Source organism: Echiichthys vipera, assembly GCF_963691815.1.
Source record: "Echiichthys vipera genome assembly, chromosome: 13".
NCBI lineage: Eukaryota > Metazoa > Chordata > Actinopteri > Perciformes > Trachinidae > Echiichthys > Echiichthys vipera.
In genome coordinates, this window is record NC_139838.1 from 25,592,686 (window position 1) to 25,610,607 (window position 17,922).

The following is a 17,922-nucleotide window of genomic DNA, read 5'->3' on the forward strand; positions in this document are numbered from 1 at the left end:
GGTCAAAACAGGACAGGTGTCTGCATACGCGCTGTGTGTTTCTGCGTTTTTATACTTTAACTGTATTTATTTAGCACCTCGAGCTGATTTATAATAAATAAAGACATGGACGTCTCACTTTTTACATTATGGGACGGGTGATCTGACATTTGAGCCTTAAACTGAACACACATCTGTCGTCTGAATGTTTACAGAGGAAAGCTACACAAGAATAAAACGGTGTTCAACAAAGACCAACACTGTCTTCCAAAGTCGCTGCTCTTGAACAGAGAGAAAGTGACAAGGTCTGCCTCTCACACCATCTCTCCCTCCTCCTGAATCAGTCCCATTGTCACCCCCCCCCCATCAAGGTCTTTTTGTTGCCGCTGTCTCAAAGGGGACAAAATATAAATATATATAAAAGTCAATCACAGAGCTATTGTGAGCAGAAGTGAGAATGCCTGTCCCTGGATGGCTGTTCTTTCACATAATGTGCCAGGACTTTGACGAGTACAGAGCACGAGAGAGAGAGAGAGAGAGAGAGAGAGAGAGAGAGAGAGAGAGAGAGAGAGAGAGAGAGAGAGAGAGAGAGAGAGAGAGAGAGAGAGAGAGAGAGAGAGAGAGAGAGAGAGAGAGAGAGAGAGAGAGAGAGAGAGAGAGAGAGAGAGAGAGAGAGAGAGAGAGAGAGAGAGAGAGAGAGAGAGAGAGAGAGAGCGAGAGAGAGAGAGAGAGAGAGAGACTGACACGACGAGGAGGAGGCAGGTTGTTGAATACAAAACGGTCCCCATAAAGGAAGGAGATCGGACTACAGCGTGGGTGGGTGTGTGTGTGAACCCCAAATGATTGTCATTGTTCGGTCCCAATATTGTTTAGGATTGTTTCCCCTGGAGCTCAAGGTGACATCTTGAACTTTCCATCTCATCTCATCTTCAGCCTCTTATCCGGGGTCGGGTCTCAGGGGCAGCAGCTCTAGCAGGGGACCCCAAACTTCCCTTTCCCGGGCCACATTAACCAGCTCTAACTGGGGGATCCTGAGGCGTTCCCAGGCCAGTGTGGAGATCTAATCTCTCCACCTGGTCCTGGGTCTTCCCCGAGGCCTCCTCCCAGCTGGACGTGCCTGGAACACCTCCCTAGGGAGGCGCCCAGGGTTCATCCTTACCAGATGATCCTGAACCACCTCAACTGGCTCCTTGAACTCTCCCACAGACCCGAAATATTCGGTGTACCGTCACTTTAAGACGTTGTGACGCATGTGAATAACTGAAAGACAGACAAACTGATCCATTTTCACCTTTTTTTTTAATGAACCCTGATTATTGTTTAATTACAAATGAAGATGAACAGAGAGAAGAGAAACTAAAGTACAGGTGGTTCCTCCGCGACACAAACGAAAAGTCCCCGTCTCTCCTCTGGAGTGAGCGCTCCCCCGTCGAGGAGGACATGAGAGGAGGGGACAGAGACCCCCAGAGGAGGGGACGCGTGTCAAATAATACGACGGTTAAACAGTACAAAGCTTGTTTTCTTACAGAATCCTCCATAATGGAAAAAATATATATATACAACATAAAAAAAGAAAGAAAAGATAAACAATAAGTTTCTCCCCCTGCTGTATATCATGCGGGGGTTACGCGACCCTCCTCTCGTCCATGATGGGAACACGGTTATAAAATCAGCACGAGTAAAAACAATAAAATTAAAAAATAAAGGAAAGAAATACTGCACCGAAGCCGACTAGGTGAAGTTTGTGGGGAAGAGTGCAAACTGGAACAAAAGAGTCACAGAGAAGAGAGCGAGGGAACAACAGAATCAAAACAATATTCATGTTAATAAGATAATAATTACAAGAGTAAGACAGTAATATGTCCGAAGAATACAGAAGGAAACCATAAACACAGCATGGATGAAGTCTAAACAGTTCATGTCTTTGTGTGTTTGTGTGTTTGAAGCCACGACGGGTAAAGGCAGCGCGGGTGCAACAGTTCAGCAACAGCTCGGCTCGCTGTTTGAGTCCGTCTCTACCAGACACTCTGAACCTGCCACATCTCAAGCATTTAACACTTTTATTTTCTCTTGCCGGCGCTTTTAGTCATCTCCGCTGACAATTAGGGTGAGGGTTCGACCCCTTTTCAAGCTGATTGTGTTAAAAAGACATTTAGGAGGAGAGATGGAAGAGTCTTTGTGTGTCTGGTGGAGTTTTTAAATCAAACACACACAAGACTGGAGCTTGTTGGACAATCTGGACAAGAAAACTGGGACTAAATAAGAGAGACGTCATCGGCTGGTTTTAAAAACGTGCTCAAGAGTTACGTGTGTGTGTGTGTGTGTGTACGTGCCATAATCATAGATGTGTATACAAGTGCACGTACACACCGAGCAAAGTCAGCGAGTCGGGTTATGGGAAGTCCCTCTCTCTCCACTCTGCTCTGAGGTTTTATGATGCCATTTCCTCTGTGTGTGTGTGTGTGTGTGTGTGTGTGTGTGTGTGTGTGTGTGTGTGTGTGTGTGTTTTAAATGTGTGTGTAGTTTCTATGGTTTGCCGTCTACTCATGAGAGACTGTGGAGGCGTCTGATGTCACGTGTGATGTCATGTTTCCCTTTATTCTAGCCACAGTAAAGCCTCACTGTAACCAGGACAGGGTGTGTGTGTGTGTGTGTGTGTGTGTGTGTGTGTGTGTGTGTGTGTGTGTGTCACACAAAGCCAGCTCGAGTCCAGAGTCCAAAACAAAGTCCAGTCCTATCAGCAGCTACGGCCCTGCTCTCTCTCAGCGAGGTGACAGAGCTGAAAACCTGCTGTCGTCCAATCAGACGCCTGCTCTGAACACGCGACACCGTCACCAGCTCCCCGTCACGACCTGCGCCTCCGCGGTTTCCAAGCAGACCGTGGGTCAAACCGCGGCTGCCGAACACTTTGAGGTTCTCTATTAGCTGCATGCAGGTGGGGTTTACCGCGCAGAACAAAGCGGGAATCGAATTCACCTCTCTGTGTGTTCTGATGCGGTAACCCTCTCCAAGGACGTTACGGGCGTCGTTTCTAAAGTGTGTGTGTTCGAGGTTCTTCCATAGTCGGTGTAGATGAGACGCAGACAGTCAGCTAAGAAATGTTCTGTAATATCAGTTTAAGTTTGCGCTATATTTAGAATATTCTCAACACTTTGCCTCGCCGTCAGACGACCCGTTTCAGTTTACACATGGAAAACCGAAGCTGTTCTCTGCTCTCGTCAAAGCCACCAGACAAAAAACACAGATTCTACCTCACAGGTCACAGGAGGTGCTGGTCCACTGCAGCTGCCTCGATCAGTTAGTTTGCGTTATTGTGCGCTTTTGGTGTTTTAAAGGGTTAGGATCTAACGAGACGAGCAAACAAGCTAGCCGATAGAGGCCGCGGTTGACCAGCAACTCCTGTACTCTGAGTTAAAATCGATGTTTTTATCAACGCAGTCTGGCGGCTTTGAAGAGAACATGGAGACGACCCTCAGTTCCCTCGTGTAACTTTCAACTGTACCGTACCCGTACATTGCTTAGCTTCTGTCTAGCTTCTTCAAACTGGGAGCATGCCGACCGACCGCCATCGTCAGGTAACACACTGACTGTGGACGAGTGACTCAAACAACCACACTTCAAAACAAAAATCTGAACCAACCCTTTAAAAACAAACACGCCCGTCAACAAGGTAAATATGATTCGACCCAGGCCTGGTTAAAAGGTTCTGCTCAATGCTCCGCCGCACCCTCCTCCTTCCACTGAACACACAATAACTGTTTGTTTTTTTGTTTGTTTTTAAACTTTTACAATATAAATATAAAACTCTGATACCGGCGGCCTTTGTCACTGCAGCTCAAAGGTCAAGAGAAGGCAAGGGTGAGAAGGCAAAGGCTGCATTATACTGGTAATAATATGCCCGTTAGAATATATACACACATCTTTACCGTTAAAAATAGTAGGATTCTCCTGATTTGTATCAAATGACCATATTGAAATATAATATTTGAATTCAATATATATTTGAATAAAATATATATGTGTAAATTTAATTATTCTGTATCTCTCTGTTACAAAAAAAACAGAAGGCATGGTGGTACTGTGTGTGCGTGTGCGTCTCTGTGTGTGTGTGTGTGCGCGTCTGTGTCTGTGTGTGTGTGTGTGTGCGCGCGTCTGTGTCTGTGTGTGTGTGTGTGTGATAAATCATTTTGCTGGGGGATAAAACTCTCGTTGGCTTAAGAAAAGGCACAATCTCATTAGGAATCGTTTGTTCGTTAAAATGGCCGTCATGTTCTTTTTCCTTTTTGAACTAAATGAATAAAACGACGCACTGTAAAAAATAAGTTTCTCCGTATCTCAGTGAAGGTTTGCCTGAGTTAACCTTGATGCTGGACATTCATTACATGGTCCGTCCCGCCCCTCCCCCTCCCCCGTTCTCCCCCCCTTTGACAAGTTCGCTTCTCAAAAACGTCACGTGAACAGATTCGGCTGTCGTCTCCAAAATACAGAAAGTCCTCAGATCGCCGCGAATGCCCTAAAATACTGTCCGTGTCGTTAAAGAGGCACGAGAAAGAATACACCTTTTTAAAAAAACAAGGAAAAAACCTGGGGGAATGCAGAAGAGAGCAGTCGATCTGTACGTCAGTGGGAGAGAAAACAGGACGAACGCCCTCCGAACCCCTCAGAAAGACTGTGCGACAGGCTTTTGTATCCTGGAGGCATGTTCTGGGTCCACACACAAGAGAGGAGTGTGTGTGTAATTACAGCCTTTCTCGTAGCTGTTTCTCCGTTTCCTCAGAAGGAGGAGAGAAAGATCCGGCTCTTTCCTCAGAGACCCAGGGTTTTTGTCCTCTTTCGTCTGTACAGTGGGAACCGCGTCCACGTCTGCTGGCTAACAAATGTCTTGTGTGGCCGGTCGGCGGTTGAGAGGTCGATGCCAGTTCATCACGATCTCCCTCTCCCACTCTGGGGGTTAGTCTGACTGTCCTCGAAGTATCCACCCTCGGTTCATGTCTTTATACACTGTAGTGAATGAGCGGAGGATGAGGAGTCCGATAGTGTCCGAGCTGTTTGCTGGAGAACAGACCGTGTGATTGGAGCGCTCGTTCTAATAACCTCCTCAGGTTCTTCTCCTCACGTCCCTCCATCTTGTAAACAACTGCTGGGTGATGGCTGCAGACAGAGAGGCACTTCTGTAATCTCTATCCGGGCTGCTGAAAGTGTTCTTTAGTAACATTAGGATGTGTTTGTTATGGTATGATGAGTAAAAATGAGGGGGAGGGGGAGGGAGGGAGCAAATCAGTCAATGTGCTGCTGTACAGTCCAGGGTGCCTTTGTACTCTTTAGGGTGACTGTGATGATTTTCACTGCACCGAACAAACAAAGAGACGCATTAAAAGACGTAACGCGGGCACGGGGGGCGATGAGAGGCAGGTTTAACTGGCGCTATGAGGGCGAGGAGGCAGTGAAAAGGCAATGTGCAATTCCTAAGAGATATTAAGAGTAGACTCGCTGTCTCTCTGTAGGACACTAATGTAAAAAAAAGGCATATACAGACTAAGTTTGATTATCTCTTAATGTGGTGAGTCGCAGCAGAAACACACTGCTGTGTTCATGTTTGATGGGGGTGCGTTAGAGGCTGCAGACACATCTGATTTTACACAGGACACACTGTCTGGTGGCTGCCTGCTGACAGTACTGACCGTAGGAGGTTGTGGTGAAGGGTTATTTTCATTATCGGTGAATCCGCTCAGTATTTTCTGGATGAATCGATTAATTGTTAAGTCAGTGAAATGTCAGAGAATGGTGAAAACTCAACAATATGCAGTTGAATATGATATTAAACTGAGAAATATCCATAACAGCATTTTCTGCAGGAGCAATGACTTAATTAATCGAAAATAGTGTTGATTATTTTCCTGTTAAAGCTCTAAAAAGGTGCTGATGCTGCAGACACTGACAGACGCTGAAGGGTAATTATGGTAACGTCTTGTTCTTGCACTGTCACCATGTGGATGTAACATAAGCATGGAAATATTTATGTTTTATGTGAAGTAATTTAAGTAGCTTTTGCGGCTGAAGGTCAAGAAATGTGCCCAACTACTCCTTTAATCATCCTGTTTAAGACTTCAACATTAAAGTGTTTCCATAATCACATTTCAGTTGCCGCCGCCATTTTTCACCTTAATCACACAAAACCTGCTACGTTCACCGCTGCTGTCAAGAAACCACAAAGCGTCAGGGTCTAGAACTATTAAGTTTGCAGATGAGACTCAGAGCGGTGTGTGTGTGTGCCTGTGTGTGTGTGTGTGTGAAGCTCAGCAGCCAGGGTTTTCCAGAGACAGCTGCGCCGTAGCTCTCTGCAGCTCCGAGCTCGCTCTGCGCTGAGTGGGAGGCGGTGGCGGCATTAACCCCAAAATAACACCTCCCGCTCCAGCTCTTCCTCCCCCGTTCTCCACCACCCCCATCCTCTTCCCCTCCACCTCCTCCTCTCCGTCAGCCCTCACTTTCTTGTCCTCCGCCTCGTCCCTCTCGCCGTCCGCCTCCATCTTCTGGTCTTCGCTCCAGCGGCGCTTGAAGCGGAGTTTGAGCGGGATGCAGCGCGTGCCTCCGGGGCTGATGGGAGCTGCCTGCCCTGGCTCGCTCTTCAGGTTGATCAGAGGGAAGGCCAGCCCGCCGCTGCCAATGGGAGGCGTGGCGGGAGTCTTGAAGACCTCGTCGTCGTCAGGGTCGTCGTCGGGGTTACTGTGTGGAAGGGCTGAAAGGCTGCTTCCGTTTCCGTTGGCTCGATGGAGGTTGTTGAGCTGGAGGTGATGGTGGCGAGAGGTCGGGGTGAAGATTTCGCCTTCATCCTCATCATTGTGATTGAGATCATCTTCCTCACTGATGTCAGTCACCTCCACCTCTTCCTCTGACTCGATGTCTGATATGGGCTCCACCTGGAGAGGAAGAATATTTCATAATTTTATTTTATGACTCCGACCAGACGTCATTCATACTTGAAATGTTTGAGAGGCATTTCCGAAACCAAGAACCGTCCCTAAGTGGAAACACTACATCCTGTGTGTGTGTGTGTGTGTGCACGCGTGCTGTCTCACCTTGATCTTAGGCGGCCCTGCAGCCAAAGCAGAGTTGATTATCTGACTAGACCCTGTGTATGAGGAGGACTGGCTGGAGGAAGAGGAAGAAGCAGAGGCCAATGAGCTCCCGGATTCCCTCTGTTTGCGTCCGAGCGGCGGCGGCTGCAGCTTGAACTTGAACGGCGACGGGTGCTGCTGCCCCTCATCCCCGCCTCCTTGCTGCTGGCCGAGCGAATGAGAGAGCGGCAGGGGTGGGCCGTGGAGGTGATGGGCGGCTGGCTTCTCCGGGGTGGGGCGGTGGGGCTGAGGGATGATGATGTTGGGGTAGTGGAGGAAGGCTCGGGGGCTGAGGTGGTAGTTGTAGACGGACTGGGTGTGGGCCTGCAGGTAGTGCTTCATGTCCTCTGGGTTGAAGGAGAAGTGGGATCCCAACATGGGGGAGGACATGGAGGGAGAGGGGGTGTAGGACATGTGGGGCGTAGGGGTCATGGACAGGGCTGGGGACAGAGTTGGGCCCATGAGACCGCCGGGGCCGGGCAGTGGGGAGACAGGGAATGGAGACAGAGAATCTGGGTGGACCCTGGGGCCATGTCTGGCGAGCCCTCCTGGGTTCGGATAGATCCTGAAGAGAGAATCATGAGGCAGACGTGGAGGAAGCAGGCCCCTGTAAGCCCTCTCGGGCCCAACGCCTCGCTCATCGGCCCCCACGGCCTCCTCCAGCTCAGAGTTGGTGGAGGTGCCGTCGCTGCAGTCGCTCACAGAGCCACGGGCCATGCGGCGAGCTACGCTGCTGAACATGCCTGGGCTGCGCAGCTCCTCGCTGGAGGAGAGGACATCTGACGGCGTGGAGGGCGGGAAACGGAAGTGACTGCCTCCGGTTGGCACTGGAGGGGCACTCTGAGGGACACGACCTGTGCAGGGGAGGGCTGAGTTAGTCAACACTGAAGTAGAAATGATTCAATTATAATCCAGGTCTTTGCATGGTAATTTAAGCATTGTGTTGAGATGACCCTTGGTCAACACAGACCTGAATTTAAATGGGTGAAATATCCTTTAAAAAAAATAATGACGACAGATATCTGACATGCGTACCAGTGATGTACCAGCCCTTTAAACTGAAGAGAAGGGAAAAGTAACTAATGAGAGTAGTTCACATGTCTCTCATAACTCCAACTATTTTACCCAGAGGGTCACAGGCACACAGAAAGAAAACAGTGGGTTACACAAAGCCACAAGTTCCCTTCTCTTTCAACCCCTCCTCTCCCTCTTTCTCTCTCTCTCTCTCTCCTGCCAGGGAGACTGTGGCACTGCAATAAATTCTTGGCATACGTGCACGTGCCAGAATTAAATATTGGAAAAGTCGCTCTGACTGCCATCACAAACATGGGTTGGGTTCCTCTGTTTTTTTCCAGAGTGTGTGGGTCGCTTTACTTTTTTTTTACCTCCCAAAAAAAAAAAAAAAAAAAAGCCCAGCCATGTGTGAGGAGCAAAAACGTCTCTGGTGTGTATGTTTGTGAGCGCCTGTACTTGCCTATCAATCCAGATTGACGTGGGCATGTGTGTAACCCTCGTATGAAACCATCATATCACAACATGTCAGTGTGTGGGCCACATCACACGGAGGCTATAATTAAAGTTTCGTGCTGCGCTTATGTCACCCGGTATCCCAGCGCTCCATATGGGCTGTGTTTACACTGGGTGGCCGAGACCAGAACGAGAGACGACTTCAGAGGAGGAGAGGGATAAACTGGGACGTGGCACACTGGTGTCTTAGAAGACACCGCACATACGCACGCACGCACGCACACACACACACACAGGCACAAAGAAACCAGGCAAACAAACACACACAATACAGCCAGAATCAGTTTGTGCATGATTTGCAGTTCTGCTACGATCTGATTGGACCGATATATCGGCTATTGGCGATGACTAAGTACGTCGCCAGTCGTAGTTTTTTGGGCCATTGTTATAATTTTATTTTACTAATTCCCTGGTCTCCCTCGGAAGATCGAGGTACATGACTTGGTTTTGTTTTTTTTGCCACAGCTTTTCAGCAATTTAGGAATTCACACACAGCAAGGACCGCAAATTTACAGACACACGAGGGCCAAAGAGTTTTATCTGTCCAAGACCTTTCACTCCTTTAACGGGTCCTTGCTGTCAAGTGTTATTACATTATTTTTTATATAACATTACCATTCGGTTACCATGGGATCATCAGGGCAGAAAAAGAAAGAAACGTGTTGGACACAAGGTTAAAGGCATTTCCATATCAGGTACAACTGATTTGTTCTGTGCCTGAGTATGATTCCCCCCCGGCGGTGCCTTTGCAACTCAACTTGCCGGCTGCTACTCATGTTAAAAAGCAGTCCTCTTCTGTGTTTTGCAGGTGATTTTTTCACCTGATGTGAACCATACCCGATTACAAATGAACCATTTCAAGTAGAACCTGGCACGGATCGATGAACCAAACCCGCAGTACAAGTGTACTCGGATCCGGGCCGGGGTCTCTGATGTCAAAGACTCCAGTTTAAGTGCTTATTAAGTAAGAAGTCTATTCTTTCGTGTCTGAGGCTGCACACACAAGGGTTTGCTAACCCGGCACCTGGGTGTGTAACGTACCAGAGCCCATGTCGATGAAGGGGTAGTTGACCAGCACTAGTTTGTTGAAGTTGAACTTGTAGGTGAACCTTTTTCCTTTGGTCTTGTGGAGGATCCTCTTGTTGTAGTAGTATCTGAAGAGAGAAGGATGGACAGAGTGAGTTACCATTGTTAAATACATCTTGTGTTAACATTTTAAAGTAGTCAGCTCACCGTGCACATTTTCCCAGCTGAAAATATGGACTGAAGTAAGATTTCTCATGTTTGCCACGAAACGACTCACAGCTGCAAATCCAGCCAGCGATTTTTCACAGTGCAATAGAAATGATCAACCAATAACCACAGTCCATTATTTTCCCAATAAACTGTGACAGTTGGCTCATGTGCGGACATTTAGTAATCTTGTTGGCAACGTAAACCTTATAAAACATGGACGTAGTCTCCACAACGTCACCCGTAGGTTTGAGCTGTTGTGAGGATCAGTGTGGGCCATCTTGGCAGTGGCTGACTCCACCTTCAGGCCTTTACGCACCGGGGGCTTGACGAATAAATTACACGAAAATCAGCCTTGAGTTTGCATATTTGCGGCAGCTCATTTGCTACGGAAGGTTTGGGTTCTTCTGGGGATGCTGCTGAAGCGAGTGGGGGGAGTGAGGGCAGATGCAGTGTGAGTAGAAGAGAGAGAGCGATCAGAGCAGGAGATAGATATCAAGTGACTGTACAGTAGCTACAGTCTGAGCACAAATAAATGACCCTCAAGACCAACAGAAGTGTCCCGTGTCTCGTTTCTGCGGCTGAGTGGAGGGACGGAGGTTAGCTGCGGATGTTTCGACTCTAGCCAGAGGAGGAAAAAAACGAAAAGCTAACACTGGGCGGTAGTAGCTCAGTCCATAGGTGACTTGGCTGGGAACCGGAGGGTTGCTGGTTCGAGTCCCTGTGTGGACCATGAATGGAGTGTGGACTGGTGGCTGGAGAGGTGCCAGTTCATCTCCTGGGCACTGCCGAGGTGCTGTTGAGCAAGGCACCAAACCCCCAACTGCTCGGGGCGCCTGTCACTGGCAGCCCCCCTCGCTCTAACATCTCTCCATTGATTGCATGTATATAGGTCCTGTCTGTGCATGTGTGTGTATTTCAGGCCTGTGTGTGTGTGTAATATGAAAAAATAGAGTGAAAATTGAATTTGCGGGACTAATAAAGGAATTCTTCTTCTTCTTACACTGAGCTACTGTAAGCTATTTCATTGAGCTTCCTTTTAGCAAAATGCTCCGAATTTTAGTTCCCCCTAGTAAGCAGTTCGCTACGTACTGTGTGTGTGTGTGGTGTGTCTGTGTGTGTGTGTGTGTCTTTTATTGTGAAAGGTAAGAACATGAGGAGTGGATCTGTCTGCGCTGCCTTTATCAAATAATAAAAATGGATGGATGTATAAAGAGGTCTGGTAAGGTACTACAGAGCCTGTGTAGATGTTTTATAATACTCATACGTAAACAACACAACGTGATTGGTTGTTTCCTTTATTCGTGGGGCTAAAGCTCTGAAAAGTTGACCTTGTAGTTTAGCTATAGAGGGCGCACCTCCACTGAACCCACTGAGATGTTCATGTTTAATGCTACTGAATCGGTGTTTGCTTGTTGGCTACAGTTTACCGTATTTAAAAGGTAGAAAACAACGTAATGTAACAGAAACCTCAATGGCGCTGTAAAAGCACTAACTGGGTGATAATTCGACATAACTCGGTGTACAGTACGTAACCAAACAAGCTGCTCAGAGCGTGGACACACATTCAAAATCACCGCTTACTAAAGGAAGTGAGACAGCCGTTGTGATGTTCTTACCCAGGCGGCTCCATTAGTAAGTGCATTAGTCATCATCGATACACAGAGCGAAGTAGAGCAGTGAATAGCGAGCCGCTGACAGCTCATCAGCAGATAAAATGGCTCCCTGTGACTCACCGATAGCCTCGGGAACAAACCACATTCATAGTTCTTTACATAAGAACTTATAAATCACTGTATCTCATTCAGCTGAGACTGGCCGCTTCATTCTGGGAAATGTAATACAGCATTCGTCATTTTCCCGTCAGATGGAGCAGAGAGGCGCTTCAGTGGTTAGAGTTGTACACAACAACAACATGGATTTGCTTTAACAAGAGGCTCTACACATGTCTCTCACTGTCAATAAGAGAATAGAAGATACAGAGAGTTGAATTTTATATCAGTGGGGTGAATTAATGTTCATATAAACACAATAATCCAGTGTTTAAAATTCACCAAATGGTAAAAAACTTATTCTAGGAAGTAAAAGCAAAACAATATTTAACTTTAAGTCAATATGCTTCACGCTGGAGCTTAACTCGCCTTTCTACAGAGCTACAAAAGGACGGAAGACGATTAACTTTTCTGAATCAAGATGTAAATAAGAGATTAGAAAATATCAGTTTCCTAAAATCAACACTAGCAGTGACGGATATAATATTTATCACACTGATGAAGCCGTGCCCAGCTGTATCGCTGCTTCGTTATGATCAGAGTATTAGTCACTGGAGTTTGGCACAATACAGAACAAAGTAGAGTAGGTGTGTGTGTGTGTGTGTGTGTGTGTGTGTGTGTGTGTGTCTGTGTGTGTGTGTGTGTGTGACTCAATGAGTGAAAGGCCTCAAACATACGTGCAGAAAACATGCAATAACTGGGAAAAACTTCTGAGCACACACAAAACATACTAGAGCGGCGATTTGAGAGTTCACAGTTTGGCATCGAGTAATTTCAACAATAAATTCAAAGTATTGGGGCTCGCAGCGGTGGAAAACTTTGTCTAATTACCAATTAAAATCCCCCACCACTCTTGTCCCTGTGCTTGGAGTGGATGCTTGGAATTCCCTGTGCAGAACGATGTATGTGCAGAGTTCGACATGAGAAGGTAAGTGAGATAAGATAAAACTCTAACTTGCTGAAACGTGTCACCTAAGAAAATGGCTTTAAGAGAAGAACGTCATTTCCTTTTAAACAACAGGTCCAAATATCTGTGCTGAGGTTCACCATTTAAAAACAGGTGGAAATTAACAAGAACATGACAAGCAGGCATATATGCAAAACACACTACGTGCAGAAAAGACGGGAAAAACTAATCAGAACGATATATACCACACACACACACACACACACACACACACACACACACACACACACACACACACACACACACACACACACACACACACACACACACACACACACACACACACACACACACACACACACACACACACACACACACACACACACACACACACACACACACACACACACACACACACACACACACACACACACACACACACACGAACAGCATTATGTATGAGTGGATGTTAATATCAGGCCTGCATGTACAGTAAAGGCTGAAAGGACATAATGTTCACAGACGTGTGGATGGATGGCACTTTAAACGAGTCGTGGTGGAACACACACACACACACACACACGCACTATTGAGTCACTATGGGCCAGCCTGTCTCACACACCGGGCCCAGGCTCGCTCCAGGCCTCCTGCTCTTTGAAGACCATCTGAACCTCCTTCAAATAAACTAGAAAGGTCTTTGAGATTGGGCCTCTATGTATCACACGCACGCACACACGCACGTGCACGCACGCACGCGCACGCACGCACACACACACGCGCACGCACGCACACACACACACACGCGCACGCACGCACTTCAAAGATGCAGAGAAGCATCGATCAAAGACTTGACATCTAACAGAGGGGGAACTTTGTTGCAGAGACGTCAGAATTAATTAACAGCCGTTCATTCAAATAAAAGAGGTTTGCAAACCACAGAAAAGACATTCACAACAAAGTTTGGCTGCAGATGGTGTTTGATGTAAAACACTCACAGAGACCAGAGAGAAAGTAACTGCTCCTGTATCAAATTGACTGTTTATGTACTGTTAAACCTCTGTGGGCTTATTTCCTTATTAAGGATACGAGCCATTTAAAGTCAAATGAGAACGAGGCCTCCCCACAAACTGACCGGCAGGACAAATTCTCATTTTGCAGCTAAACGATAGTCTAATATATGTGTCTGAAGACACTTCCTGTGAGAAACATGCAACACAGTAACAGAATGCTGATTCATATTCGACCAGCTCTGCCTAGTTTCACAGTTTGATCCGAGTCCATGGGCAGTCACTGACGCTGCGTCAGAGACTCCTCCGGTCTTATTGGTTGTTCCAATCCAATAAGGAGTCGACGCTCTCAGGAGCAGACAGAGAGAGGCAGAGATACATTCAGTTTTCACAGATTGTGCAACTGCTCTGCGTTTGGGCAGAAGAACTCAGTAGTGATGCGTGAGTTGACCCACAGGGGGGTCAAAAAGTGACAAAGCAGCGTTCAGAGTAGACTAAGTTTGTCCTTCTCTCTCTCCTGACAGTTGTGCTCTGATTATTTATTATGTTGCTGGTTTATGGACCATGCAGATTGGCTCACACGCACACTAGGCGCTGATGCCACTTTTGCTTTCACATTGCTGGGGTTCTGTGTGAAGTCACAACTGGGTCGGCACTCCTTCATTTCAATGCTTTTGCAGAATCTGTGTGTGAAAGGAGCTTCTGACACATTCACTACTGTCTGCTCAAAATAAAAGGAAAATACACTTTTCTGTCCTGTTAACTCTGATACAAGTTCAAGAAAGGAAAAGTTCTGAGTGTTTAAATATGCAGTCGTACGAGGCCAAGTCAAAGACAAAAAAAGGTTTAAGCAACAAACAAGACACAGATGGGCTGGAGGAGGGCTGACATATAACAAGGTGTTAAGTGTATGTGTGTGTACACGGGGGTGTGTGAGTGAGTGAGTGTGTGTGTGTGTGTGTGTGTGTGTGTGTGTGTGTGTGTGTGTGTGTGTGTGTGTGTGTGTGTGTGTGTGTGTATAACTAGTCATCACCATAGCAAACTATGACCCGCACCAACCTACAAAACAGGAGGGGACATTGATGACTAGCAGAGTATGTTTGTGTGTGTGTGTGTGTGTGTGTGTGTGTGCGTGTGGAGTGCGTGTGTGTGTGTGTGTGTGCGTGTGGAGTGCGTGTGCGTACATGAACAGACTGGCAGCTAAATAAAACTCTGCAGCATCCCACATGTGCTCTGCGGAGGGTGAAGGTGTGTGTTTCTATATCTGCTGTCGCCCTGGACTTTCAGCACGAAGCGCAGATGCTCAAAAACACCCAATCCCTTTTTTTCTCAACACAAATGTAATTAACCTCAAATTTAATTTAATTTAATTTAGAAATAAGAGATTAAACATTAAAAGAAAGTTCACCAACATTACATACAATCAATTTAATGGCGGAAAGGAGCATGATCTCGAAAATGTTCCTGTCAATCCTCATTTAACAGCGAGCAGAAGCGTTGACAGAAGACGGACATAAGCTCCAGCGTCTTCTCGGTTCATAGTCTTGAGACTCAACAGAATTTACAATAAGAGAAATAAACGACAGCTTTTAATCCCTACTTTCCTCCTGCTTCTATTATTCAGCTTCCACTCATTTGAAATGCCAAATCGGCTCGTTTTTTACACCTCGTCAAGTGTGAACAAACAGAATAGAGAGATAAAAAAAAGCTGGGAATAATTTTAAAAATACATCTTGATCCAAGCCTGGTGAAGGGAAACGCTGTTACCCTTAACCCCTGTCGTACTGCTATCTTACCCCTAACAAATAGGAAATTGGTCTTGTGTGCTCAACCGAGTATATCACAGTTCATCTGGAGTTCAAAACGACACGATTCCCGTTTTGTAACTTGAAACTGACCTGTCTGGGCTCCTCGCCATTATGTGATGGTGTTGATACCCATCAAGGACATATGACCTGAATATGAAGCTAAATATTAGCATCGGTGCAGACTAGCTTTACTCACGAGTGAAAGGAGGAAAGACCAGGGAAAAGCCAGGGTTTGTCATTGGTGTTAATGTATGAACAAGTGCCATCAGACTGGGCTCTGCGGTTCTGCTCCTGATGTGAGTTAAATCAGGTTAAACAAGTGTGAAGCTTGGTTTCTATAGTGGAGTACTTTAGAGTTAAAAGTGCCCCGTCTTGTAAAGTTTCTGTTTACATTCAGTGTTACTCTACAAAGCTCTTTGTGTGTATTCTTGAGTTTGAACAAAAACAGTTTCTTTCTCAAGACATTTTTTTTGTAAACACTTTAAATCCTGCATTGTTTGCATCCACGTTTATGAGTGAACATTCTTCTTCTTCTTCTTCTTCTTCCCTGTCTTTTGTGGGAACATCGCTGTGTTTCTGTGGCATGTGTCACGTGTGGACGGCGATGACCAGGTATGTGACAAAGGAATGGACACGTTTTGGCTGTGGACGTGTTGAGTTTCCTGCGTTATAACGATTACACTGCAGCCCTGAACTTATCTAGACTTTACCTGGTGACGCTGTACGTGAGAACGCTGCTTTACCCTCCCAGCTCTCTACTACAAAGTCTGTTTAGTCTCTGATTGAGCCCAAAGTGTAAATAGAGCCGCTCATTTTCTGGAGGATTCACAGTGATGCTAATGCTGATGCAGCTGATGACGTTTCTATCAGAAGAAAGGGTTGTTGACAAGAAAAGGCCATGGAAAATGTGTTAATGGAGAGATGCCGACATTCGGGAACTTCTGTCGGTGAGGGCTGCGTACAGGACTCTCTCAGACACGGACAGATGACACAATTTAAGTCATTTGTACCATGTCATGTAAATTAAAAAGTTGAATTTTAGTGTGTGTGACGCCTCATCCTTATTTTATTTCACCCCTTTTCACCCAAGTTAGTCTCACCTTAACGCTCGGCTGAGCTTGTCGTAGTTCATCTGTGGTTTACACTTCCTCGCCCCCCACAAGCGGGCCACCTCGTCTGGGTCCTTGATGACAAACTCTCCATAGTCTCCCTGCCAGGCGATGACTTCGTGGTACTCCTCTTTCCTCAGAAGCTCCAGGATGAAGTGCCACAGCTGGATCTGTCGGGAGCCCGGGCTCGACTCGGGCTTGTAGGCCCAGTCCGGGAAAGCAAACCCTGGGGGAGAGAGCAGCGAGAAGAGGTGCGTTTGAGCTGGATGATGATTAATCGAGGTGACTTCAAAGACAACAATGGACACAACAAGAACAATCTGTTGTTTTTTTTTAAACCATGTCTGGTCTTTTGTTTGTCTCAAGTTGTTGGCGCACTGCACATTATCCTTCTGAAGCTGTTAATTGTCTCCTTGACTGCAGCTGCTCTGGTACCAAACAACACAATCTGTGAAAAATGCTTGTGTTTACAGCCAATAATAGTCAGGACTTTATACTATGTGTTTGGCAATTTCTTGGCACTAAAAGGCATGTTACATTGTGCAAGGAAACAGTCAAACGGCATCCATTTTTTTGTGTTGGAAGGTTGTTTTTAGCCTCTCTGGTGATAAACATAAGGCAAAAAATATGTGTGTAGATGGGTTCAGATTTTTTAAACAGAGAAAAGAGAAGAACAGACAATATGGGAGGAGATGTAGACGCGATGTGAAAGGACACAAGACATGAGACGTGTTGGAAATCACAGAATCGAGGGTAACATGTGGACGCTGAAATCCTTCACACATCTTGGTGCAAAGTGAACCAGAGAGCTGGTGATGAGCATTTCAGCCAAATCTGTTCCCAGAGGCCGCAGTCGCATCAAAACTGCACTGCTATCGCCATCAAAGCTGGAAAATCAGCACTGTTATAAGAGATTAACAGGCCTTGAGATAGGTGCAGACAAAATATACGCTACGGTTTTATAACTACTATCAGAACACACACACCATTATCCAACAGTTGAAAGTATAGGCTTTGAGTTGTAAAGCAGTGGGTGGCAGTAAAAGACTCAACACCACTTCAACACAAGGCCAGGCTGAAAGGCTGCATGCATAGCAGAGGCATAGTCACACACACGCACGCACACACACACACATGCACACGCACGCACGCACACACACCTCATTAGGACCAGATGTGTCTTGGCAATCAGGCTGAGAAAGCAGAGGGTGGGAAACATATGGGCACAATATAACAATGCTGAATTTTGTGTGTGTGTGTTTATGTAACTGTAGAGAAACACACTTACCTCCTAAATAGCGAGGTTACAATCAGTTTCCCACACTCTACAAAGTCTGTCCTATCTATATAGCAGTGACAGTGAACTTTTAACAATGATACGCTCAAGGCCGACAGACTATAACACAGGTGTGATGTGGCCCACTGACTGCAGTGACGGCACGTGACACAATCGCACTGATAGAAC

General features: G+C 46.4%; 1 protein-coding gene across 1 annotated transcript in view; it reads right to left on the bottom strand.

Moving 5' to 3' along the window:
- Positions 1 to 1,279: 1,279 nt before the first annotated feature.
- erf (Ets2 repressor factor) overlaps positions 1,280 to 17,922 on the bottom strand; it is a 40,394-nt gene continuing 23,751 nt past the window's right edge. The window contains exons 2-5 of the mRNA XM_083926110.1: positions 16,449 to 16,683; positions 9,663 to 9,775; positions 7,056 to 7,948; positions 1,280 to 6,896 (exon numbers count right to left, since the gene is read on the bottom strand). Of these exons, the coding sequence (XP_083782236.1) occupies positions 6,276 to 6,896; positions 7,056 to 7,948; positions 9,663 to 9,775; positions 16,449 to 16,683 (1,862 nt within the window). The 3' untranslated portion in view covers positions 1,280 to 6,275. The remainder of the gene's footprint in view (positions 6,897 to 7,055; positions 7,949 to 9,662; positions 9,776 to 16,448; positions 16,684 to 17,922) is intronic.